The sequence below is a fragment of the Carcharodon carcharias genome, chromosome 15 (genome assembly GCF_017639515.1).
Source record: "Carcharodon carcharias isolate sCarCar2 chromosome 15, sCarCar2.pri, whole genome shotgun sequence".
NCBI classification, from domain to species: domain Eukaryota; kingdom Metazoa; phylum Chordata; class Chondrichthyes; order Lamniformes; family Lamnidae; genus Carcharodon; species Carcharodon carcharias.
The window spans coordinates 58,297,112-58,324,784 of record NC_054481.1 but is presented as its reverse complement, the minus strand read 5'-3'; the positions used below and the strand labels follow the sequence as shown (position 1 = coordinate 58,324,784).

The 27,673-nt window shown below is 42.9% G+C and overlaps 1 protein-coding gene across 8 annotated transcripts in view; it reads left to right on the top strand.

Moving 5' to 3' along the window:
- LOC121287754 (rho GTPase-activating protein 17-like) overlaps positions 1-27,673 on the top strand; it is a 289,690-nt gene that overhangs the window by 217,434 nt on the left and 44,583 nt on the right. For all 8 annotated transcript variants that reach the window (XM_041205656.1, XM_041205654.1, XM_041205661.1 and 5 more), the window contains 10 exons: positions 4,378-4,454; positions 13,636-13,747; positions 14,064-14,140; positions 14,642-14,759; positions 21,857-21,925; positions 22,103-22,184; positions 22,645-22,772; positions 25,334-25,445; positions 26,693-26,774; positions 26,909-26,989. In XM_041205656.1, coding sequence (XP_041061590.1) covers positions 4,378-4,454; positions 13,636-13,747; positions 14,064-14,140; positions 14,642-14,759; positions 21,857-21,925; positions 22,103-22,184; positions 22,645-22,772; positions 25,334-25,445; positions 26,693-26,774; positions 26,909-26,989 — 938 coding nt within the window. The remainder of the gene's footprint in view (positions 1-4,377; positions 4,455-13,635; positions 13,748-14,063; positions 14,141-14,641; positions 14,760-21,856; positions 21,926-22,102; positions 22,185-22,644; positions 22,773-25,333; positions 25,446-26,692; positions 26,775-26,908; positions 26,990-27,673) is intronic.

The window sequence follows — 27,673 nt, the reverse complement described above, 5'->3', positions numbered from 1 at the left end:
ACCCCCTTTTTTCTACATTCGTTTTTATTTTTTAATCCATTTTTATTTTATATTCATTCATTTATCTGTGGTTTTATCCCGTTTTTTATCTCCTCCACACCCCCCCACCCCCCCCATCCCCTACAGGGCCATCTGTTACTTGTTCCATGATGTTCTTTCACACAGTGCTACCTTTGTTCTGCTATGATCACATTCTGCTTTCATACCTTTATGTCACTATCAGCACCTTTTTTAGCACTAATGGCCACCATTAACATTCCCTTTGTCCTTCAGTTCGTGATATTTTTGTCAATCCCTCCTTTGTCCCCACCTACTGCTGGCCTTCTATCCAGCTCCAATTGCCCCACCCCACTTTAACAGTATAAATTTCATCACATTTCCACTTCTCTTCAGCTCTGAAGAAGGGTTATACGGACTCTAAACGTTAACTCTGTTTCTCTCCCCACAGATGCTGCCAGACCTGAGTTTTCCAGCATTTTCTGTTTTTGTTTCAGATTTACAGCATCCACAGTATTTTGCTTTTATTTACTTTAGCTGCTCTCTTCCTTTTTATATATTGTAAAAGCTCTTACAATCTTTTTTTAATCTCCTGGCTAGTTTACTCTCCTATTTTTTCCCTTTTTAATCAACATTTTGGTGGCCCTTAGTTGGTTTCTAACATACTCCTAATCCTCAGACTTGCTACTATTCTTAACCCCTTTTTTTTTTAAGTCTAATACTATCCATAACTTCCTGTGTGAACCATGGTTGGATCTTTTCTTGCTGTATTTTTATCTTTTAATGGAATGCATTTTTGTTGAACATTTTGAATTGTTCCTTTCAATGTTTCCCACTATTTATTTACTGCCATACCTTTTAGTCTATTTGCTGAACAAACCTTAGCCAGTTCTCCCCTCGTAATTATGTAACTAGCTTGTTTAAGCTTTAAGATTCTTGTTCGTGATTGGAGAATGTCACTTTCAAACTTGACATGGAATTCCGTTGTATTTTGATCACTGTTTCCCAGTGGATAATACTACTAATTACCTCTGCCTCATTGCATAACACTAGGTGTAAGATAGATTTTCCCCTCAGTTTTACAATATATTGCTACAGGAAACTGTCACGAAAACATTTGACAAACTCATCTTCAAGACCGTCCTTGTCAATTTGATTGCCCCAGTCTATATAAAGAGTAAAGTCTCCCACAACTATTACATTGCCTTTGTTACAAGTTTCAATAATTTCTTGCTTTATAATTTGCCCAGCAGTATAATTATTGTTAGATTGCCTTTAAGCTATGCTCATCAGCATTTTCAGATGTTTGCTATTCCTAATCTTCACCCACACTGATTCTACTTCATGATTTTCTGAGCCTAGATCCTTTCTTACTAATGTCCTTATGTTGTCCTTTACCATCAGGGCTATCCTTCCTTCTTTGGCATTCTGTTTATCTTTCTAAAATATTATGTACACCAGAATATTTATTTTCCAACCTTGGTCACTTTGTAAACTTGTCTCTGTGATGGCAATTCAGCCTAAACAGTTTTTCCCTATTTGTACCACTAGTTCATCTATCTTACTGTGGATGTTTTGCACATTCAGATAAGAGCTTTTATTTCATTTTCCTATTACCATTCCCTGCATGAATGTTACTCAATGATGTAGTATTACTGTTAAACCCTCAGTCCCTAACTGTGCCACTCAGCATGTTTTTACCCACATTGATACACTGTTCCATTGCCTCAATTTTTCTCTTTGGGCTTCTAAATCTCCCTTCACATGAACCTTCACACCCAATTCTGTTAGTTTAAAGGCCTGCCCCATAGTCCTAATTAAACAGTTGGCCAGGATGCTGGTTCCCCCGGTTTAAGTGGAGCCCGTTCCAATGGAATAGCTCCCTTTTCCCTGAGTACTGGTGCCAGTGCCCCATGAATCAAAGCCCCTCCTTCCCACACCACTTTTTGAGCCACATGTTTAATTCTCTCATCTGCTTGACCTTATGATAATTGGCATGTGGCTCAGGTAACAATCCAGAGATGATTACCTTTGATGCTATGCATTTTAATTTGGACCCTAATGCCTCTAATTCTCTCAGCCGAACATTATTCCTGGTTCTACTTAAGTCTTAGGTTCCCATGAAGACCTCAATAACTGGATCCTCCCACTCCAAGTTTGTCCCCAGCCCAGAGGAGGTATCCTTAACCTTGGCACTGGAAGCTACCACAACCTTTGAAGCTCCTGATTGTGACTGCAGAGCACCGTATCTACCCCCGCAACTCTACTGCCTCCTGTCACTACCACATTCTCTTTCAATCCCCCACCATTCTGCACCATGGTCAGTTCCAGTTCACGCATCCACCCTGCAATCCTTCGCCTCATCCAGCACCCCCTACCTCTTGGTCAAAATCATTGGCTGAAGCTTCACCATCACTGCGTGCTGGTTCCCCATACCTGCCTGACTCTCAGTCACACAGCCCTGTCCCTGACCATTGGCCAACTCTAAAGTTCTGCCCAATCTAAGGAGTGTGACTGCCTCCTAGATCAAAGTGTCCAAGTAACTCTTCCCCTCCCTGATGTCCCACAATGTTTTTAACTCCAACTCTAACTCAGCAACTCTGAGCTGAAGTTGCTGAAGCTGCATACGCTTACTGGAGTTCTGGTTGTCTGGGGCTACACTACATTCCACAGGTTCCCACATCTTGCCGTCATGGTAGGCCACCATCTTCCTTCCTCTTTTTTTCCTTCCTCCCTCCCTCGATCCCTCCCTCCCTCCCTTCCTTCCTTCCCTCCCTCTCTCCCTCTCTTTTTCCTTTTTTTGTTCCTTCCCCCAAGTCATCTCCACTCCATGCGTCCCCTTACTTACTCCCTTTAAGGACACAGTTGGTGGTGGGGAACAGAAAAGTCAGGGTCTATGTTTGCATTCCAGGCTAATCTGCAGTTTTGGAGAAGAACGCAAGACCCAGTGGTGTTTGATGATGGGCCTGGTAGTGAATGGTTAAACTAGTTGTGCATTATTTATGTGTATCATATGGCACAGAAACAGGCTATTCAGCCTGACTAGTTTATGCTCCACTTGAGCCTCCTATATTTTTCAAAACTCCCATTGTAACCATCTATTCCCTTCTCTCTCAAATGCTTATCTAGATTCCCCTTAAATGTATCTATACTATTTGCTTCAACTACTCCCTGCAGGTTCGATATTCTTGCTGTTCTTTGGGTAAAGAAGTTTCTTCTGAATTCTTGGTGACTACCTTACATTGATAGCTTTTAGCTATGCTCTTTCCCACAAGAGGAAACATTTAATAATTTTAAAGACCTCTTAGTTCACCCCTCAGTCTTTGATCAAGAGAAAAGAGACCTGGCCTGTTTATCCTTTCTGATGTGTATACCCATGTGTTTCTGGTATCATCTGCATAAACCTTCTCTCTACCATATCCAGTGCCTCTGTCATTTTTATAATATGATATACATCCAAATCTGTGACTCTTAACATAATAAGGGGGAGATAGCTGTTGTACCGGAGAGAACAACCATGATGGAAGAGCATAAGGGTTTTGCTGGAGGCAAAGGCATCAGAGGTGGAGGTGAGGATGATTGAGCAGGTTGATAGCTGCAGAAGTTATCATGGTGATCGGAGGGCCAAAGGCTAGACAATTGGGAGTTTAGATGTACAGTTGTAAATGACTTGGAATTCTTTTCAGTGCCAGGCGGAATTGGGGTTGTAAGTGTATGAGAGCAGTGAGAGGTAGAGGGGTCATCAGAGATGCCCTTGTACATGATTTGGATGATGGGGATAGGCACTTCTCATGAGGTAGCAATATCAAAGGGGTGGTCATGTTTATGGGTAGAAGAGTTTTATGTGGAGGGACAGATTAGGGAGGACGGGAGGTGGTGAACTCTGAAGAGACAGGGCAAGGTGAGTTGAAAAACTCAATGTAGTTACACAGCTTGTAACTTTTACCCTGCTGAATAAACTGCAACTTGGTAGAGTTATCTGGTGAATAGCTCATACCATGCTGAGTAAATGACTACAGTTATATCACAATACTGTGGCAGGCTTTGCCCCTAAATAGCTTCCACAGTAACATTTCAGCTGTCAAAATGTGTGTTATTTCTGGCACAAATCACTCTAAATCCATTGCGCTGAAAATTTGAAAATGGAATTGGAGAAATACATGCAGACCCATAAAATCATCTCACTAAATTAAAAGCACAGTTCTAAATATTCTGGTATTGAGTCCAAAAACCTTTTGATGGTTTTGCTCCAGTTAATGTGTACAGAGAGTCAATTGTAGGAAGACTACAGTGTAAAGTCAGCAATGATAAACTATCAAAGCAATTGATCTAAAATATTCTTCCTCAAAGATTTAAAATGTTTTTTTTTAATCTTAACAGAAAAAGTTGCCGCTGATGGCTCTTTCCCAAAGCATGCAGGAAGGAATTGTCTGCTTGGGGGATGACTCTCTTATTGTGTAAGTAACCTGACCATGTTGGGGCTATTTTTATGCTTTTTTGGACACTTATAGATAATATGCTGAAACATTGCATCTTCAAATAAAGAGGAAAATCTATAAATTCTGGAAATCTGAAAAGAAACAGCATTGCTGTAAAACCACAGACAATCGATCAGTATCTAAAGAGAAAGAACAGATACATGTTTCAGGGTTTTGATGAAGGACACATGCACTGTCCCTCCCCTACAAAGAAATCAGAATCTGTCTTTTTCCTTTATAAATGCTGCTTGACCTACTATGTATTACAGTGGCTTTTTTGGTTTATTTGAACTCCCTTGCCTGTGGTACATACAAATTAGGAGTAGAAATAGGCCATTTGGCCCCTCGCACCTGCATTGCCATTTGATAAGATCATGGCTGATCTGATTTTGGCCTCTACTTTCCTGTCTACCTCCCTATACCCTTTGACTCCTTTTGCCATTCAAGAATCTATCTAAATCAGCCTTAAGAACATTCAATGACCCTGCCTCCACTGCTCTCTGGAGAAGAGAATTCCATAGATTAGCAGCCCTCAGAGAAAGAAATTCTCCTCATCAGTCTTAAGTGGGAGACCTGTTATTTTTAACCGTGTCCCCCTGTTCTAGCCTCTCCCACAAGGGGAACATCCTTTCAGTATCCACCCCGTTAAGCCCCCTCAGAATCTTGTGCCTCAATAAGATCGCCTCTTATTCTTCTAAACTCCGATGGATACAGGCCCAACCTGTACAACCTTTCCTCATAAGACAACCCCTTCATCCTGGTAACGTACTGAGGGCATTCTGTACCACTGAATGCCCCTTTTTTTCTACAAATGCTATAGTTTGGTGTAGCCTGTGGCATTAAATTAGTATTTTATTCCAGTTCTTTTACACAAAATGCTGATCTGTTGTTTTTGGAATTTTGTTTCTAAAGTCTTTTTTTTCCCCTCTCCTGAAAGTGCTGATGGGCTATAGTGGTACCAGCAGCCAGTTAGTATCTCATCTAAATGGCAAATGGTTTTACTGGACAGGAGGCATTAACTGCATTGATAATTAGATAGTAACAGGGAGTGGAAACTATTATTTGATTTTCACTTCCCTGGTCAGAGAAGCTGAGTCCAATTATAGATTCCTGCTGCTGCTGGCTGACTTTAGCTAATTTCACATTGGCTAACAGTTGAACACACTACCTTTTGGTCAATGTAGCCCAGTTACATGTTGCCTGAGCACTTTTGCTGTTTTGGATTAAATTGCAAGCCCTGAATTTGATTTTGCTATTGTAAATTAAATTCCTAATATTCCTCATTGAGTAATCCTAGGAGATTTTGTATGTGGTATGCATGAGACCTAGGATGTAACTCATTCATTACTCAAAGGATAAGTAGCACAATTCTTACTTAGGCTTATGATTATCTCTGTTCATGTTACAAATGGATGTTGCTTAACTTCTAGCACAATCTGTAGTGTATAATTAAATCAGCTATATAAAGTTGTTATTTCTACTAATCACTCTTTGTGCAAGCACCAAACCTTTTTATTACTAGCCTCAATGAAAGGGCAACACACTCCTTGTATTCAGTAATTTCCACCCAACTGGAAGCAAGAATTGCCCATCCCCAAAACCAGGTGTGGAAATTGCAGTAAACAGTTAACCCTGCCTATTCTTTGCACTCTATGCATCCCATTAAATTTGTGCTTTTTGCTGTTTTAAATCATTGCATGCACCCAACATAGCTATCTATACTGTTGGTTGGCTGTATGCATCAGTAGGGGGCTTGATGTCGCTAGCATTGTTTAAAAGTAGCTTGCACCTTGCAAAGTGGAGGAATGTTGTGGCTGCATGAAGAGGTGGGATCCATTTGAAAGTTGTCTGTGTCCTGTTATGGATGCAGAGAGATGATGAGATAACATTTCTCCTTTTTATTCACTACTGTGTTTGCAACAAGATATATGTTTTAGAGGGAGTGTTTAAACCTTTTGAGTGTTGTGACTTAGAATAGAGATGTAACAGGTTTTTTGGTAAGTTTAAATCAAAAGAAAAAGATAAACATTTATTCGCACCACAACCAAAATGTAAATGCAACAAAAATATTCTCTCACACACACACATACGCGCGAGTGTTTGTGTGTGTGTGTGAAAAGATGAGTTCAAGAGATGAAGCGTGTGCTTGGGTTATTAACAGAATGATGAGAACCAGATCACGCGTTTCAAATTAATCCTTTTAAGTTGAGAAATGTTGCAGTCCTGATGAGTTCCTCTCTTGGTTGTCTGAAGATAAATGGAGGTTGAAAGTCCCTGGATTTTCATACAAAGTTGTAGCCGAGCTTCTGTAAAAAGAGAGGCGTTCTTGCAGGTGGGAATAAATTAGCCCTCGTTTCACTGCCTGAGTTGACTGGTTGTTCGGCAGGGTTCTGTACTACTTGTTGGGTGGTGGTTTCCCTTTGTGCTTTTTGTTCCAGGTTGACCTGCTCCTTGGCATAATATGTGTTATCTCTAGTCAGTTTTGATCATGACCATAGGATTAATAATTCTAAAATCCATACAGATGATATGATGTTTGAAGCCATTGTTACACAACGAAGGATGAATGGTGGCTGTTCACACCTGCTCGTGATAAACTGGTTTCATCATACTTTTCTTTGTTAGGTTTCGAGTTCACAGACAGGGAGTTTGGGGAACCGTTGTATTTGAGTTTCTGTAATTATCCAGACAACAGACTCTAAATTCTACAAGTGGTCTCACGTTTTGAATGTCTTTTCAAGGGAGGGTTCTCCACCCACAGGCATTTACATTTTAATGACTTTCCAGAAACATGAGTTAGCCCTTGTCTGAGCAGAAATCCATCTTAGGTCAAGGTAAATGTCACAAAATTATTAAAGCATAGAAGGAGGCCATTTGGTCTATTGTGACTGCATCAGCTTTCCGAATGAGCAATTCCCCCATCTTCTCCCTGTAGCTCTGCACATTCTTCCTTTTCAGATAACAGTCTAATTCCCTTCTGAATTCCTCGATTGAAACTGCCTCGACCACTCTCTCAGGCAGTGTATTACACTGAATGGTTTTCTTTATGTTGCTTTTGCTTTTTTTTCCAGTTACTTTAAATTTGTGCCCTCATCATCACAAGTGGGAACAGTTTCTCCCTGTCTTCTCTGTCCTGACCCCTTATGATTTTGAATGCCTCTGTCAAATCTCATCTTTGCCTTCTCTTCTCCATGGTAAACAGTCCCAACTTCTCAATCTAACTTCATAACTCAAGTTCCTCACGTCTGGAGCCATTCTCGTGAATCTTTGCACTTTCTTCAATGTCTTCATGTCTTTTCTAAAGTGCAGCACCCAGAACTGTATGCAGTGTTCCAGGTGAGGCTGAACTAGTGTCTTATACAAGGTCAACATAACCTCCTTACTCTTGGACTCCATGCCCCTATTAATAAAGCCTAGGGTACTGTATGCTTTATTAACCACGTTCTCAGCCTGTCCTGAAACCTTTAATAACTTATGCACATATGCACCCAAGTCCCTCTGCTCCTGCACCCCTTTTAGAATTGTGCCCTTTATTTTATATTGTCTCTCCATGTTCTTCCTACCAAAATAAATCACTTGCAGTTCTCCACTTTGAACTTCACTTGGTTTCCCATTCCACAAATTTGTCTCTGCTCTTTTGAACTTCTACACTATCCTCCTCATAGTTTACAATGCTCCCAAGGTTTGAATCATTCGCAAATTTTGAATTGTGCCTTTCGAGACAAGTAAAACTCCTGGAAGCAATGACTTACTGAGTTGTATTTGACTCTGTGGGACTGGATTGGCAAAATACTGCTGGAGATGTGCAAGAATATGCTTCTGGCCAGCAGTTTGTCAAAATCTATGAGGAAAGGCATCATCACCCTCATCTACAAGCAGAAAAGGGAAAGGGAGGAAATCAGAAAATGCCAACTCATTTCACTGCTTAGTGTGGACTGCAAAATTCTGTCCAAGGCCATTGCCAATCTTGTCCAGTCTGCTGTGGAGTTGGTAATCCGCATGATCAGACCTGCACTGCAGTTATCAGGGTAGGCAGTCATATCCCTGATTCATGCAAGGCTATGTGTGGACAAGAGGTAGATACCTGCATCATCAGCTTGGACAAGGAAACGGTCTTTGTCAGAATATTAGACACCTACATGATGTGCTCACCAAATGGGGTCTAGAGAGGGAAACTGCAATTACATTCAATTGGCCCACACAAAAATCGGTAACATAGTTGCTAAGGGGAGGCCAGACCGTGGTCTCCATGTGACTTCAGGCCCACAGCAATGTGGTTGACTCTTAACTGCCCTCTGCAAGCCACTCTGTCAAACCTGTACAAGGTCTAAAAGGAATGAAACTGGCTGGATCACCTGGCATTGACCTAGGCACTGGAAATGACAATGGCACACTCTCAACCCTGCAAAGTCCTCCTTATTAACATCTGAGAGCTGATCCACAGACTAGTCCAGCAACAGCCTGACTTAGTCATATTCATGGAATCATACTTTATAGACAATGTTCCAGACAACACCATCCCTGGGCATGTCCAGCAAAGGTAACGGCACAGTGGTATACAAGTTGTTCTGGGAGTCCTCAACATCAACTCTGGACCCCATGACGTCTTATGGCATAAAGTCAAACATGCACAAGGAAGTGTCCTGCTGGTTATCACCTACTGTCCTCCCTTAGCTGATAAATCAGCGCACCTCCATGTTGAACATCACTTGGAGGAAGCACTGATGATAGCAAGGGCACAGATTGTATTCTGGGGGAGGGACTTCAATGTCCTTCACTACGAGTGGCTTGGTAGCACTACTACAGACTGAGCTGGCCGAGTCCTAAAGGGCATAGATGCTAGACTGGGTCTGCGGCAGGTGGTGAGGGAAAAATTTACTTGACCTCATTCTCACCAGTCCACCTGTCACAGAAGCATCTGTCCATGACAGTATTGGCAGGAGTGACAACTGCATAGACCTAGTGGAGACAAAGTCCTGTATACATATTGAGGATATCCTCCATCATGTTGAGAACACCCTCCATTGTGTTGTGTGACACTATCACCATGCTAAATGGGATAGATTTCAGACAGACCTAGCAACTCAAAACTGGACATCCATGGGATGCTGTGGGTCATCAGCAGCAGCAGAATTGTATTGAACAACAATCTGTAACCTCACGGCCTGGCATATCTCCCATTCTTCCATTACCATCAAGCTGGGGTATCAACCCTGGTTCAATGAAGAGTGCAGGGGAGAATGCCAGGACCTGCACATTACATACCTAAAAATGAGGTGTCAATCTAGTGAAGCTACACCATAGGACTACTTGCATGCCAAACAGCAGAAGCAGCATGTGATAGATAGAGCTAAGCGACCCAGAACCAATTGATCAGATCTAAGCTCTGCAGTCCTGCCACATCAATCGTGAATCTTGGTGGACAATTTAACAACTAACTGGAGGAGGAGTGTCCACAAGTATCCCCATGTTCATTGAAGGGGGGCAGGCCGCAGTGCAAAAGACAAGGATGAAGCATTTGCACCCACCTTCAGCCAGAAGTGCCGAGTGGATGGTCCATCCCTCCTCTTCCTGACATCCCAGCTTCATAGATGCTAGTCTTTAACAAATTCTATTCACTGCAAACGATATCAAGAAACAGTTGAAGGTACTGAATACTGCAAAGGCTACGAGCCCTGATAGCATTCCGGCAAGAATACTGAAGACTTGTGCTCCAGAACTAGCTATGCCCCTAGCCAAGCTGTTCCAGTACAGCTACAACACTGGCATCTACGCAGCAATGTGGAAAATTGCCCAGGTATGTCCTGTCCACAAAAAACAGGACAAACCCTACCCAGCCAATTATCACCCCTTTAGCCTAGTCTCAATCATCAACAAAGTGATGGAATGTGTTGTCAACAATGCTATCAAGTGACACTTACTCAGCTATAACCTGCTCACTGACGGTTTCTTCAGTTTGTGTCCTGCCAGGGCCGCTCGGCTCCTGACTTCGTTACAGCCTTGGTCCAGACACTGATAAGAACTGAATTCCAGAGGCTAGGTGAGAGTGATTGCCCGTCATTAAGGCAGCATTTGACTGAGTGTGGCATCAAGGAGCCATGGGAATCAGGGGGAAAACTCTCCATTGGTTGGAGTCATACCTAGCACAAAGGAAGATGGTTGTGGTTGCTGGAGGTCAGTCATCTCAGTCTCGGAACATCACTGTAAGAGTTCCTCAGGATAGTGCCCTAGGCCCAGCCATCTTCAGCTGTTTCATCAATGACCTTACATCAATCATAAGGTTAGAAATGAGGATGTTGGTGGATGATTGCACAGTGTTCACCATTCACGACTCCTCAGATACTGGAGCAATTGGTGTTCGCATGCAGCTTGGGCTGATAAATAGCAAGTAACATTTGTACCACACAACTGCCAGGCAATGACCATCTCCCCATGATATTCAATGGCACTGAGCTTCTTGAATGTTGTTGGAGCTGCACTCATCCAGGAAAATGGAGAGTATTCCATCACACACCTGACTTGTGCCTTGTAGGTGGTAGACAGACTTTGGGGAGTCAGGAGGTGAGTTCTCGCTGCAGAATTCCCAGCCCCTGACCTCTTTCTTGTAGCCACAGTATTTATATGGCTGGTTCAGTTCAGGTCTGATTCATGGTAACCCCCTGGATGTTGACAGTGGGGAATTCAGTCATGGTAATGCCACTGAATTTCAAGGGGAGATCATTAGATCCTCTCTTGTAGGAGATGGTCATTATCTGGCACTTGTGTGGCATGAATGTTACTTGCTACTTGTCAGCCCAAACCTGGATATTGTCCAGGTCTTGCTGCATATGGGCACAGACTGCTTCAGTATCTGAGGAGTTGCGAATGGTGCTGAACATTGTGCAATCAGCCAACATAATCACATCTGACCTTATGACGGAGGGAAGATCATTGATGAAGCAGCTGAAGATGGCTGGGCCTAAGACACATAAGAACATAAGAAATAGGAGCAGGAGTAGGCCAAACAGACCTTCAAGCCACCCAGTAAGATCATGCTGATCTCTGAATTCAACTCTATTTTCCTGCACTGTCCCCTATACTTCGATGTTTTTAATATGTAGAAATCTATCAATCTTAGTCTTCAACGTACATAATGACTCAGCCTCCACAGCCTTATGGGGCAGAGAATTCCAAAGATTCACCAACCAATGAGTGAAGAAATTCATCCTCACCTCAGTCCTAGATGGCATACCGCTTATTCTGAGACTGTCCCCTGGTTCTAGGGAAACATCCTTCATGCATCTACACTGTCAAGCCCTGTAAGAATTTTGTATGTTTGAATGAAATCACCTCTCCTTCTTCTAAACTCCAGAGAATAAAGGCTCAGTTTATTTAATCTTTCCTCATAGGACAATCCCTCATAGTGAACCTGTGGTTGCACACCAGTTGAACATTTGAGTGTTTGATTCATGCAAATGACACAGTTCACATGAGGCGCACAAAGGGCAATGTATGTGAATTCTATGACACCCTGCTGCTTGAGGAAGCCTCAAGCTCTCTCTGTCTGCTTGTGTCTTTCAACAGGAAATTAGATGAATCTGTCCCCCTGTGTATCGAGATCCTCAATGTTCTTATGCAGCAGTGCACTAGAAACTGTGAGATGCTACTTATATCTTTAGCAGCAGTTTTGAAGGAGCCACACAGTCATCTTGATAATCGTAGGCAGTATTTCCCTTGCCCTGCTTTGAGGTTTCCGTTTTTGCTGCAGCAATCATTAGATTTCCATCACAGGCTCTTTTATGAACCAAAGGCAACTGAAGCATTGGTCCTGCCTGAAGTTGAGATGAGAAAATTGCACCCTAAACACCCTTGATAGTCTCCTACTGAGAGCTGTCCCTGCCTCCTCATCTACCCTCTTCTAGCAGCTTGTCTTGCACTACATTGGTCTCTTCTAATTCTCCCAACCATGCCCATTTCCAAAGGGAAGGCTGACCAGGCAACCCATGTCTTGACATAACATGTTTCAGGACAAGCCTTCAAATGACCAAAAAGGTAGTTCAGCGGCCAGACAACTCCCTGTAGACTATTGAAACATTAGGTGACTATCGGAAAGCTCCAAAAATGTGAACAATTGCAACATCAGCCAAAAGAAATAACCCTGCAGCTAACTACTAAATAGTTCCTGATCCCTTTAAGTAGTACTGGGGGGAGTTCATGCTGTTGAACATAATGGGCAGAATTTTTCTGTCGGCGTTCAGGAGGTGGGCCCGCACGCCGATGCATAAAATGACGCGGGGTGATGTCAGGTGGAACTCCCAACGTCACTCCGCGTCATTTACATTTTCAGGTTGGCGGACACGCAGGCAACTCGGCTGTGCACCCGCTAACCTGTCAACAGCCTATTAAGGCCATTAAGAAACCAATTCAGCTCGTTAATGGACCTGCCTGTCCAACCTTAAGGTGGGCGGGCAAGCCAGGAGCCCAGGTGGGCTTGTGGAAAAACATGAAACCTCATCCACTGGCAGGATGAGGCTTCATGGGGGTTTTTAAATTTTAATGAAAGGTTGCAATAAAAGTTATGGATAGGGACATGGCAGGGAAAATTTTTAAACTCCTTTTATTAAAAGTTTCAAAATGGAACCGACCTCCCTGAGGCAGCACTTAGACTCAGGGAGACCTGCGCACTCTTTCGCATGCATACGCGAAAGAGTGCACTCCCGGCTGAGGGACCCCCCCCCCCCCCCCCAAAGCCCACACAGGAAGTGCATAGCGCTTCCTGGCGGATGTCCTGGTGGGCGAGCCTTAACTGGCCTGCCCAGGTAAAATGGTGGTGCGCCCCTAACTGGGGCCGCGATTGGGAGCCCCTCTCCCCTCATATTGCCATATTCAACTGTGTAAGGCTTGATTTTCTGTTGATTAATGAGATTCCTTTCTTGGTGAATCATTTTTATAATTTTTCTGATTTTAGGATTTCCTTTTGAGCTCGTCCATGCTCGTATGTATAAGCATTATAAAGCTAAGTTGAGGAAGAACACAATATAGAGTAGTAAAATGTGACACAAGTTTAATTTGTATTGGGAAGTTCTTGAAACAAGCACTGGTCCAAACAGTATCTGAACGTTATCTTGAAAATGTCAACAATATTACTTTGTGGTCATGATAACGTTTGATTTGGTTTCAGGAAATTGCTGGAAACATGTGGTGAAGCAGAAAATAAATTGGCATTTGAGCTTGCCTGCTACGAATCTCAAATTGAGAGAGACATCCTTGATCCAGTCAACAACCTGGCAGAAGTAAGTAAACCTTTAGATGCTTCCCCCTTTCACTCTTTTCCCACAACAGTTGAGTTAGAGTTTAGTTTCTGTTTTCTGTCTGTAAGCCGCTCAGCTTCAGGATACCCTTTCATCTCTGGATGACACTACAACTCCAGGAATTTATCAATGCATAACCACCTTGGGACTTAAAGCTCAAATTTTCAGGTTGAGATCCCTTATTTCTGCTGCTCATACAGCAGGCCAAAACACAACATTGTATGGAGTATTAGCAAATATCTGTTTTGCTGTAATTGCTTTTATTAATACTTTTAATTTTTTTTTTTACTTTTTAAAGATGGAGATTCCTAACATTCAAAAGCAAAGGAAGCAGTTGGCCAAACTAGTACTAGACTGGGACTCAGCAAAAATGCGGTAAGAGTTTTTGTATTGTAACTGAATTTAATGTAATACTCTCAAGCCTGTGATTGGAAGTAACATTTTGGGATGAGTTCAGATTTTGGAGTTTTCAAGTACTTTGTTAATCAGTAGTGTTTTTCATCTTTGATGCTAGCCAGCATTCCCATCAGTAACAATACATTAGCCATTGATGACTTTAAGATGAATTTAATCCAATTAATTTAAAAAAAAACAAAATGAGCTTTTGAGAATTTGTGAAAGATGAAAAATTGAGCTTAATGAAGTTAAACTGGGTTTAGGTCTGGTATTTAGGAGTGCTGAGACCACTTTGAATTTAGGGCTCTGGGGAATTGGGAACAAGTTTGCATCTGAGACCTAAGAAAATCATGCACTGTTTTGACTCTGGCCCAGGGCTATAGGAGTTTGCTTGGGTGGAGCCTGGTTTGGGTTTGGGTCTGGGTCTTGAGGAAATGGACCTGATTTGTAATTTAATTGCATGAGCCTGGTTTGTTTCAGGTATAATCAAGCGCACAAAGCTGCATTTTCAGGAGCTAATTTCCCAGCAGTAGCAGCAAAGATTGACTCCCTGAGGGAGGAAATGGATGAAGCTGGAAATAAAGTAGAACTCTGTAAGGTAGGTTTATATGGTAATTTGAATGCAGACATCAAATAGTGTATTTGGCTAATGGATATTTGCTGTTTAATGATTTTGGTATTATTTGTGCCAAACTAGTTTATCCATTTGATATCTTGCCCCTCCCTGGTCAGTAATTTGTTCTGTAACTTACATTGGTACAGAGGGTTGCAGGAAATTCCTTGATCCTAAATAACAAGGGAAGACTTCCAAATATGAACTTATGTTCATTATACAAAAGAAGATGGACTTATTGAGTGACCTTTTTCCATTCAGCAATGGGTAGGTTTGGAATTATTTGCTCCTGGGAATTGGAGGTATTTTTAACTGAGGATCAAACTATAACTTCTTCCCCTGTGAATTTTGCTTTTACAAATGCAGTAAACCTGCATTGTGTGAAACTGATTGAAGTATTCATGTAGCCAGTTACAAACAGTACTAACATTTAGGAGCTAAAATGATATCTATCTCAGGATTATGTATGAATTTAAAAGAAAAACATTTTTTTCTGCTGCCACCCCCAATTTTCTCCCCTCTCTGAAATTACAAATTGCTGCGATATGGTTCAGATGATCACCCAAATGATCATTCTGTATGTGTGAATGTAGATAGTGGCGGTAGTTTAATTCTCTTGGCCAAACTAAATCTTGACAGTTCTACATGTGAAGTCCAAGTACGGATTGGTTCTAACTGAGGCTCCCGCTTTAGAGTTGTCAGCTCCGGCTCAGAGTCGTCAATTCTTACCCTTAAACAGTGTCCCATAATTCTAATCTTCCCCACAAGAGGAAACATCTTCCTGGAATCCACTCTATGAAGCCCCTTCAGGCTCTTGTGTTTCAATAAGATAATTTCTCATTCTTCTAAACTCCAACTTGTTTAGCCTTTCATCATGAGATAAGCCCTGCATCCCAGGAATGAGTCGAGTGAACCTTCTCTGAACTGCTTTTAACTCAGTTATATCCCTTTTCAAATAAGGAGACCAAAACTGTACACAGTACTCCAGATGTACTGTGGTGGCAGGTACATTTGTATTTTGTTGAATAGAGCATTCAATAGTGGGAGTGAAATCTTGCACCTAGCAAGGAAATACCATGCGATGTTTATATTACTAATAAAATTAGTACTATGAAAGGGGTTTTATTGTTAGAAGAGGTGGAGTTCAAAGGACCTGAGGATATATTGAGAATTTGCATTCAAAAGGGACAGCTAAGTATAACCCAAGAAAAGTTAGTGTGTGCAGGTCAGAGGCATGTAAGATCAAAGCCTGTAAGCCTACAACTGTCTGCAAAGGAACCAAATTGAAAAGAACCTCATTTTAAATTTGTAACATGAAAATGCTTTGCCTGGTGTCTATTTAAGTCTATTTGTTATTGTTGCCTTAATGGAGATTAATTTGAGAATTTGTTAAAAAGCTATGGTGGTAGTAATTTGTAGCCATGTGTATGTGCTTAATTTGTTGTAAAATGATAAATGTTTCATTGTTATAAAAAAACCTCCTCAAGACTTGGTCATATTCCTGAATTTAGAGCTGCAACTCAAAACATATCAATTGAAAATATAGGTTATGACAGTTGTTTAAAGCTTCCCTCAGGGATTTGAAATAACTTAGCCTTTATCACCTGCTGTGTCACAACACTCACTATTATATTCCATTCCCCTTGCAATAATGACAACATTCTACTTACCTTCCTAATCACTTGCTGTACCTACATTCTAACTTGTGCGATTTATGTGAAAAGAACTTAAACAAATCAAGTGCATCAGTATCCTCTCAGATTATATGTTGCAGTTAAATCTTGCAGATCTAAGAAATTATGATGCTCCTTTCAGAAAAAATATCCATTTTTTTCACAAATGTTTAATAGAAAATTGGATGCATTTTGGAGAACAAAGGATATGTAGAATATGATAAGTTGTCTGAGCTATAAAAATGGTCAGTAGTGAGGTTCATTGCTTCCTGAAATACATTTTTGGGGGATTCAGCATTTCACAAAGCACCATGTTTTAATGTGAGGACTTGACACTGGGATCAGATATTATTCATATTTAAGCTGCAAGGGGAGGCGATGGCGTAGTGGTATTGTCACTGGACTGGTAATCCAGAGACCCAGGGTAATGCTCTGAGGACACAGTTTCAAATCCAATAAAAACCTGGGACTTAAAAGTCTAATGATGACCATGAAACCATTGTCAATTGTTGTAAAAACCCATCTGGTTCACCAAAGTCCTTCAGGGAAGGAAATTTGTCGTCCTTACCTGGTCTGGCCTACATGTGACTCCAGACCTACAGCAATGTGGTTGACTCTTAAATACCCTCTGAAAGCCACCCAATTGTAACAAACCGCTACAAAGCCATAAAAAAGGAATGAAACCAGACGGACCGCCCGGCATCGACATAGGCACTGGACATGATAACAGCAATTGCAGCCCTGTTGACCCTGCAAAATCCTCCTTACTAACATCTGGGAGCTAGTGCCAAAATTGGGGGAGCTGTCTCACAGACTAGTCAAGCAACAGCCTGATATAGTCATCCTCATGGAATCATACCTTACAGATAATGTCCCAGACTCTACTATCAACATCCCTGGGCAACTTCTGCCCTGCCAGTGAGACAGGACATACCCAGCATAGGTGGCGGCACAGTGGTATACAGTCAGGAGGGACCTCAACATCGACTCCGGACCCCATGAAGTCTCATGGCATCAGGTCAAACATGGGCAAGGAAACAACCTGCTGGTTACCACGTACCACCCTCCCTCAGCTGATGAATCAGTGCTCCTCCATGTTGAACATCACTTGGGCGGCAAGTGCGCAGAACATTCTCTGGGTGGAGGACTTCCATGTCCATCACCAAGAGTGGCTCAGTAGCACCACTACTGACCGAGCTGGCCAAGTCCTAAATGACATAGCTGCTAGACTGGGTCTGTGGCAGGTGGTGAGAGACAACCAACAAGAGGGAAAAACATACTTGACCTCATCCTCACCAACCTGCCTGCCGCAGATGCATCTGTCCATGAGAGTATAGGAAGGAGTGACCACCGCACAGTCATTATGGAGTTGAAGTCCCGCATTCACATTGAGGATACCCTCATCATGTATGGCACTACCACCATTATAAATAGGATACATTTCAAACAGATCTAGCAACTGAAGACTGGGCACCCATGAGGTGCTGTGGGCCATCAGCAGCAGAATTATACTCTTAACACAATCTGTAACCTCATGGCCCGGCATATCCCCCACTCTACTCTTACCATCAAGCCAGGGGATCAACCCTGGTTCAATGAAGAGTGCAGGAGGGCATGCCGGGAGCAGCACCAGGCATACCTAAAAATGAGCTGTCAATCTGGTGAAGCAATAACACAGGACTACTTGCATGTCAAACAGCATAAGCAGCAAGTGATAGAAAGAACTAAGCGATCCCACAACCAATGGATCAGATCTAAGTTCTGCAGTCCTGCCACATCCAGTTGTGAATAGTGGTAGACAATTAAACAACTCACTGGAGGAGGAGGAGGAGGCTCCACAGATATCCCCAATATCAATGATGGAGGAGCCCAGCACAGCAGTACAAAAGATAAAGCTGAAGCATTTGCAACAATCTTCAGCCAGAAGTGCCGAGTGGATGATCCGTCTTGGTGTCCTCTGGAGGCCCCCAGCATCACAAATGCCAGCCTTCAGCCATTCATTTAACTCCATGTGATATCAAGAAATGGCTGAAGGCACTGGATACTGCAAAGGCTATGGGCTCTGACAATATTCCGGCAAGTGTACACAAGACCTGCGCTCCAGAACTTGCCATACTCCTAGCCAAGCTGTTCCAGTACAGCTACAACACTGGCATCTACCCAGCTATGTGGAAAATCGCCCAAGTATGTCCTGTACACAAAAAGCAGGACAAATCCAACCTGGCCAATTACTGCCCCATCAGTCCACTCTCAATTGTCAGTAAAGTAATGGAAGGGGTCATCAACAGTGCTATCACGCGACACCTGCTTAACAATAACCTGCTCATTGATGCCCAGTTTGGGTTCCACTGGAGCCACTAACTTCCTGACCTCATTACAGCCTTGTTCAAACGTGGACAAAAGAGCTGAATTCCCGAGGTGAGATGAGAGTGACTGCCCTTGACATCAAGGCAGCATTTGATCGCGTGTGGCACCAAGGAGCCCTAGCAAAACTGGAGTCAATGGGAATCAGGGGAAAACTCTGCTCATTGGAGTCATACCTAGCACAAAGGAAGATGGTTGTGGTTGTTGGAGGTCAGTCATCTTGGCTCCAGAACATCATTGCAGGAGTTCCTCAGGGTAGTGTCCTAGGCCCAACATCTTCCTTTGTGTTAGGTATGACTCCAACAAGTGGACTGTTTTCCCCTTATTTCTCATTGACCCCAGTTTGGCTAAGGTTCCTGGATGCCACACTTGGTCAAATGATTTGATGTCAAGGGCAGTCACTCTCACCTCACCTCAGTTCAGTTGTTTTGTCTATGTTTGAACCAAGGCTGTAATGAGGTCAGGAGCCGAGTGGCATGGCAGAACCCAAACTGAGTGCAGCGAGCAGGTTATTGCTAAGCAAGTGCTGTTGATGACCCCTTTAATCACTTTACTGATAGACTGATGGGGCAATAATTGGCTGGGATGGATTTGTCCTGCTTTTAGTGTACGGGAAATACCTGAACAATTTTCCACATAGCCGGGTAGATGCCAGCATTGTAGCTGTACTGGAACAGCTTGGCTAGGGGCATGGCAAGTTCTGGAGCACAAGTCTTCAGTACTATTGCCAGTATATTGTAAGGGCCCATGGCCTTTGCAGTATCCAGTGCCTTCAGCCATTTTTTTGACATCACGTGAGTGAGTCGACTTGGCTGAAGACTGGTATCTGTGATGCTGGGATCCTCCAGAGGAGGCTGATATGGATCCACTCGGCACTTCCGACTGAAGATTGTTCCAAATGTTTCAGCCTTGTCTTTTGCACTGATGTGCTTGGGTTCCATGTCATTGAGGATGGGGATATTTGTGGAGCCACCTCCTCCAGTGAGTTGTTCGAATGTCCACCAGCATTGATGACTGGAAGTGGCAGGACTGCAGAGCTTAGATCTGATCAATTGGTTAGCTTTGTCTATCACTTGCGTGCCAAACAGCATAAACAGCAAGTAGTCCTGTGTTATAGCTTCACCAGGATAACACCACATTTTTAGGTATCCGCAGTGCTGCTCCTGGTATGTCCTCCTGCACTCTTCATTGAACTAGGGTTGATCCCCTGGCTTGGTGGTAATAGTAGAGTGGGGCATATGCCAGGACATGAGGTAACAGATTGTGGTTGAGTACAGTTTTGCTGCTACTGTTGGCCCATAGCGCCTCATGGTCACCCAGCCTTGAGTTGCTAGATCTGTTTGAAATCTATCCTCTTTTAGCACAGTGGCAGTGCCACACAACATGATGGAGGGTATCCTCAATATGCAGATGGGACTTCGTCTCCACATGACTGTGTGGTTATCACTCCTACCAATACTATTATGGACTGATGCATCTACAGCAGGCAGGCTGGTGAGGATGAGGTCAAGTATGTTGTTCCCTCACCACATGCTGCAGACTCAGTCTAACAGCTATGTCCTTCAGGACTTGGCCAGCTCGGTTTATTTTGGTGTTACCGAGCCACTTTTGGTGATGGACATTGGAGTCCCTTGCCAGAGTATATTCTGTGCCTTTGCCACCCTCGGTTATTCATTCAAGTGGCGTTTAATGTGGAAGAGCACTGATTCATCGGGTGGTGTGGGGTGGGGGGGCGGTGGGTGGGTGGGGGCGGGGGCGTGGGTGGGGGGGTGCCGTTGCAGTACATGTTAATCAGCAGGAGGTTTCCTTGCCCATATTTGACCTGATGCCGTGAGACTTCATGGGGTGCAGGGTCAATGTTGAGTACTCCCAGGGCAACACCATTTCAGCTGTGTACCACTGTGCCGTTCCCTCTGTTGGGTCTATCCAACTGTTGGGGCAGGGCATACCCAGGGATGATGATGGTTGTGTCTGGTACATTGTCTGTAAGGTATTATTCCATAAGTATGATTATGTCAGGCTGTTGCTTGACTAGTCTGCCAGACAGCTCTCCCAATGTTGGCACTAGCTCTCAGATGTTCATAAGGAGAACTTTGCAGGGTCAACAGGGCTGAGTTGGCTGTTGTCGTTTCCTGTGTCTAGGTCGATGCCGCAGGTCCTTCCGGTTCCATTCCTTTTAGACTTTTTAAGAGGTTTGTTACAACTGACTGGCTTGCTTGGCTATTTGTGTGTCTGGAATCACAGGTAGGCTGGACCAGGTAAGGATGGCAGACTTCTCTAAAAGACATGAGCAAACCAGCTGGGTTTTCACGACAATCAACAATGGTTTCATGGTCACCATCAAACTTTGAATTCCAGATTTTTATTGAATTCAAATTTCACCATCTGCCATGGTGAGATTCGAACCCAGGTCCCCAGAGCATTACCCTGGATCTCTGGATTACTGGTCCAATGACAATACCACTGCATCTCTCTATACAGTAGTCCTTGCCTTCCTCCACTTCAGCTATTAGGTTTTCCCGAGGCCTGGAAAACCTAGCTAGCCAGGATTAAACGTAAAGTGGGGGGAAAAAAAACCTAAGGTCTCCCTCCTCATGAAAATATTTAAATAAGTGGCCTGCCTCCCAGAGCAGTTTGTTCACCTAACCCTGTCTTGCCCCCATTAAAACCAAAAGGGGGCGGCTTGGGTTCAGGTTTGTGTTTGAGATTTTAAATATTTTCACATCTCACTGGTTACAATTCTGCATTAAAAGCTCTGGAGGCACTGTGGTTGTGGGTCTATAATTGTAAAACTCTGGCAAGGTGAACTAATGACCTCCCCCACCTGTAATTTTGTTTGATTTTGTTTTAATGAGTATAAGTTGCAATATTTTTCAAATTTTAAGGAATTAATTCTGTAACAACCAATTCAATTTGAATCTTTTAACTTTTTATTTCATTAACAGATAGTTTAATAAAACAGTTTTTAACTCCTTTCAGTCAGTGCTGTGCATTATTTTGGAAACTGTGTTTGGACTATTTAATAAGACTTATTTCTGTTCACAGGATCAACTTGCAGCTGATATGTACAATTTTATTTCTAAAGAAGGTGATTATGCAAGATATTTTGTAACGGTGAGTGTTTTGCATGGTGCATTGGCACTTATTACATGCATTTAGCTCTTTCATTCATCAAGCCTTAAGATTTTTGCTGAGATTTACCAGAATTGTTTTTGATAGATTTAAGGTTACTGCTTTTGTAAGCATTGAAGCTAATGGAATTTTTGTTGACAATGTGGGTTCTGTTCTCAGTTATTAGAAGCACAAGCAGATTACCATAGAAAATCACTAGCAGTCTTAGAGCGAGTTCTCCCTACAATCCAAACCCAGCAAGGTACAGTATCAGCAACATTTAGTTGCATTATTCCTGTATGAGCATCAGCTGTTTTATATTTTCCTCTCACTACTTTTACACCCTTTACTCTGGGTGAACTCCCCTGCAGTTTTCCAGCTGAGCTTTCAGTTGCTTCTTTTTCTGATTGATTAATATGCAGCTTTCAGCATTTTCTCCATTTTGATTTAATAATCAATTATTTGCAACATTAAAACATTGATAAATTTCCTGCATATCTATAGAGAACCTATGAACTCCCCATCGCAAGTGTTTTGTGTAACATGTTGGCTTATTCAAGTAATCTGCATGCTTAATAAATAAATATTTTAAATATTACAGAGAGGCCATATTAAACTGGAACTTCAAGCAATCCTTCAGCAAAAGATTTATTGTGGAGATGATACTGTCAGTTTATTTTGTTAATTGGTGAATTCATTTGCCTCTGCTTGATTTCACTTAGATACATGGACAGAGAAGCCTGCATTTGGAACTGCATTAGAGGAACACCTTAAGCGTAGTGGCCGTGAGATAGCACTCCCTATTGAGGCCTGTGTAATGATGTTGTTAGAAACTGGCATGAAAGAGGAGGTGAGAGTTGGTTGGTTAAATTATATCTGCATGTGATTAACTAATCAAAATTTTCATTTGCATTCTAAGGAAATGCAGCTCCTGCATCCCATCTCTTAACAATTGCCTTTCAATTCAAGGAACTTTAGGAACAGCAGGTCCTCGAACCTGTTCTATCATTCATTTATTTCATGTCTGATTTGCATATCAACTCTTATTTTTCTGCCTGTGAAAGAAAAGAGAGAGACCCCGAGATACATTGATATCTTCTCTCTGTGTGCTTCGCTTATGTAGTTCTGATTTAATTTTCAACATGGGTTTAGTTTTATTGTAGGGCCAGTTCATGGAGTTTATTAAACTTACAATAGAGATTTTTATACTTGATGTGACTAATATGTGACCTGGATGCAACAGCTTCAGCAATCTGATGATATTAACATGCACAGTTATTTTTCTTTAGAGGGTTTGTTCATTCAACTGTGAGTACGCTGGCACCTTACTCCAACTGCTACTGTTGGAATGAAAATCCTTGCATAAAACGTAATGTGTGTTAAGATTCTGAAATGTAGCTTGGAATATAAATGAATGGATATTACCACACCGATGCAAAGTCCTGGGTTCAAGTAACTGGTACTTTGGATGATCTCAGCTGGGATATCTTGTTGCAATACTGCTTTTGGCCTTGTGATCCCAGCAATAAAATGGGAGTAAGTGCAGCTCAGCTGAGAATGCACGTGTGCACATATTGTAGGAGAAAGAATCGGACTTGACTGTGACACCAAATCATCTAGCACCATGGTAGTAGGATATTGTTTGGGGTCACACATGAAGAATGTTCACTCATGAACACTGGAACTGGAGTAATTTCCTAGCAACAAACAACCTCAATAGCAGCGAGGAGAAAACAATATAATTTATTACAATTTAGTGCAGTGTATTCACTTTGAATCTCCCAGTAAATACCAATGATCCAAAATTTGCTGTCAGAATAGCAGCAAGGCTAATAAAACCATGACCCCACCACTGAACATCAAGCCATTGTTTCCAAGACTGTCAGTGACCTCATCTCCTTTGGAGATCTTCCTTCCACAGCTTCCAACCTGATAGTCTCCCAACCTCGGACGGCCGGCTTCTACCTCCTACCTAAAATCCACAAGCAGGACTGTCCCGGCAGACTGATTGTGTCGGCCTGTTCCTGCCCTACGGAACTCATTTCTCGCTTTCTTGACTCCCTTCTCTCTCCCCTTGTCCGGTCCCTTCCCACCTACATCCGTGATTCCTCTGACACCTTCCGTCACATCAACAATTTCCAGTTCCCTGGCCCCAAACGCCTTCTTTTCACCATGGACGTCCAATCCCTCTACACCTCCATCCCCCACCGGGATGGTCTGAGGGCTCTCTGCTTCTTCCTTGAACAGAGGCCTGAACAACCCCATCCACCACCACTCCGTCTGGCTGAACTTGTACTCACACTAGACAATTTCTCCCTTAACTCCTCTCACTTCCTCCAAATAAAAGGTGTGGCTATGGGTACCCACATGGGCCCCAGCTATGCCTGTCTCTTTATGGGGATTTGTGGAACATTCCTTGTTCCAGTCCTACTCCAGCCCCCTCCCACAACTCTTTTTCTGGTACATCGATGATTACTTCGGTGCTGCTTCTTGCCCTCATCGGGACCTGGAAAAATTTATTAATTTTGCTTCCAATCTCCACTCCTCCATCATTTTCACATGGTCCATCTCTGACACTTCCCTTCCCTTCCTTGACCTCTCTGTCTCAATTTCTGGTGATAGACTGTCCACCAATATCCATTAGAAGCCTACTGACTCCCACAGCTACCTTGACTACAGCTCCTCACACCCCGCTTCCTGTAAGGACTCCATCCCATTCTCTCAGTTCCTTCGCCTCCGTCGCATCTGTTCTGATGATGCTACCTTCAAAAACAGTTCCTCTGACATGTCCTCCTTCTTCCTTAACCAAGGTTTTCCACCCATGGTAGTTGACAGGGCCCTCAACCGTGTCCGGCCCATCTCCCACGCATCCACCCTCACGCCTTCTCCCTCCCTCCCAGAAACATGATAGGGTCCCCCTTGTCCTCACTTATCACCCCACCAGCCTATGCATTTAAAGGACCATCCTCTGCCATTTCTGCCAACTCCAGCATGATGCCACCACCAAACACATCTGCCCTTCACCCCCCCCACCCCCACCCCCCCTTAGTATCTTCCCCTTAGTAAACACGGATGCAGAGTACTCATTAAGTATTCCAGCCTTGCTCTGCTCCTCCAAGCATATATCATCACCTTTGTCCCTAATAGGCTGTACCCCACCTCTTACTGTTGCTTACTATTTACATGTTGGGAGAAAGTTTTTGGCTTCCCTTCTTATGTTAACTGCTGTTGTTTCTTATATTCTGTCTTTGCCAGTTTTATTTTCGTCTTCACTTGCTCTCTCAACTTATTGTATTTGGCCTGGCTCTCACTTAATGAGTTCACCAGACATGCATCATTTTTTAAAAAAATTTCATCATATTTTCTATCTCCCTCGTCATGTGCGATGATCATTTCCCTGTTGTAACTCAGGGGCTGTTCCGAATTGCTGCTGGAGCCTCCAAACTGAAAAAGCTAAAAGCTGCATTGGACTGCTCTACTTCCCAGCTTGAGGAATTCTATTCTGATCAACATGCTGTTGCAGGTAGGTATCTTGTGTAAAGGCCAAAACATTTTGGCGATAAAATTGAACTGCTTAGAATTTTACTAGAATTTAAATAGTATTTTTATCTTTTCATTGAATGTGGGTTTCACTGGCAAGGCCAGCACTTACTGCCCTTCCAAAATTGCCCTTGAGAAAGTGGTGGTGAGCTGTTGATTTAGAATGTTGCAGTCCATGCGGCTGGTAGTACTCCAGTGCAGCTCCTTAGGGAGTTTCAGGATTTTGACCCAGCGACATGAAAGAACAGCAATATGTTTCCAAGTCGGGATGGTGTGTTGCTTGGAGGTGAACTTGCAGATGCTGTTTCCATGAGGCTACTGCCTCTAGGTGGTAAAAGTCATGGGTTTGGAAGGTGATGTCGAAAGGAACCTTGGTGACTTGTTGCAGTGCATTTTGTAGATGGTACACACTCTAGCCATGGTACGCCATTGTTGGAGGGAGTGAATGTTTAACGTGATGAATAGAGTGCTAATCAAGTGGGCTGCTTTGTCCTGGATGGTGTTGAGCTGCATGAATGTTGTTGGAGCTGTGCTCATCTGGGAAGGTATTCCATCGCAGTCCTCTTGCTTGTGCCTTGTAGATAGTGGAAAGGCTTTGGGGAGCCAGGGGGTGAATTACTTGCCACAGAATATCCAGCCTCTGACTGTTCTTGTAGCCACAATATTTATGTGGTCGATCCAGTTAATCACTGGTCACTGGCAACACCCCTGGATGTTGATGGTGAGGACATTTGAAAATTTGCTATGGGTGGACACTGACGTTTTTGGGATGGAGTGATGTGGTTAAACACAATAGCCAAATAAATGGATTTTAATTTTCCACGCAGGAGTATTAGACTCTGACTAGAGCAGGATGGAAATGGTGGAGTGGAATAATTTGGGGAAGAGCTAGCAAATTAGTGTGACTGTTCTTTAGACTTTAATCACACCCATTGATTGGAAAGGCAACAGCAGATTGGAACATTCAAGTACATTTGGAATAGAAACACTCAGATGGGGTTGGTTTAACAGTGTGCTGACAGTAGTCACTAGGCTCCCACATGAAGAATGGATACTTGGGAGAGATCCTGAAAGGCAGCTGGTGGCATTGGAACCATATCCTAGCATAAGTCAACAACTTTTGGTAAGGGGGCAGCATTGAAGAATATCTAGCTCACAGAATAAATCATTGCCACACTTAGATGTGCATGATGAGTACCTTCCTGATGGCCTTTGTCTCTTTGCCTTCAGGTGCCTTGAAATCGTACCTGAGAGAGCTGCCGGAACCTTTAATGACATTCCAGCTTTATGATGAATGGGTCCAGGCTGCAAGGTGAGGACTAAGCACGTCACGTTGCGTCATTTTACCCTTGTGTTTCATTCAATGTTATGTTTGTGTAAATAAAGTGTGGATATGTTGAACTGGCAACTTCCCAATGACTACAACTTAGTTCTATACTGTCACAGTGTACCAGAACCTGACAAGAAGTTACAAGCCCTCTGGGTAACCTGCAGCAAAATGCCAAAGTCAAACAGTTCCAACTTCAGGTACATTTTCTCAATCTTAAGATAGAGCCTAGTGAAATGATATGTCGCAATTGAGATTTAAACAATGTTACTAATCAACAATGAAAAAAATACATTCTTGTAAACATTTTTAAAAAATTCTATTTCCCATAGCCAGATTTTTTCCATTGTTTGTATAATTCTGAAATTGGATCTTGGCATACAATACGGGTAGAAAAATATAATGGTAGTAGTTAAGCAAGTTAGAGACCATGAGTTTCCTATGTTGCAATAGTAACTAAAAGACAGGAGCTTACCTGATTTCCGAATGGAGGTCGGGAACCACAAGTCCTGACGTGCCCCAGACAATTCTGCACATGTGCAAATTAGGAGCAGGCAGCACATGTGCAGTTCAGCATTGAGACACCTTCAGGCCAGCCACAATGCCCATGCACCCTTGTGAGGAAGAAAAATGGCGTGAAAACTTGATCACGAGACCCAGCAATAGGCACCATAACACAGAGGAGCCCTGGGACAGGGAGAGGCCCCATGGAGGTAGAGTGAACCTGGGATGGGGAAGGACCAGGGAAGGAACCATCAATAGGAGGAGACCATCTGTAGGAACCGCTGAGGAGAGGAGCAAAGAAAGGGGCCCCAAGCCTTAAAAGTGCAGCTGTTGGCAGATTCTAAGTAGCAAGGGCTTGGGAGCAGCCTTGGAAAGCTAAA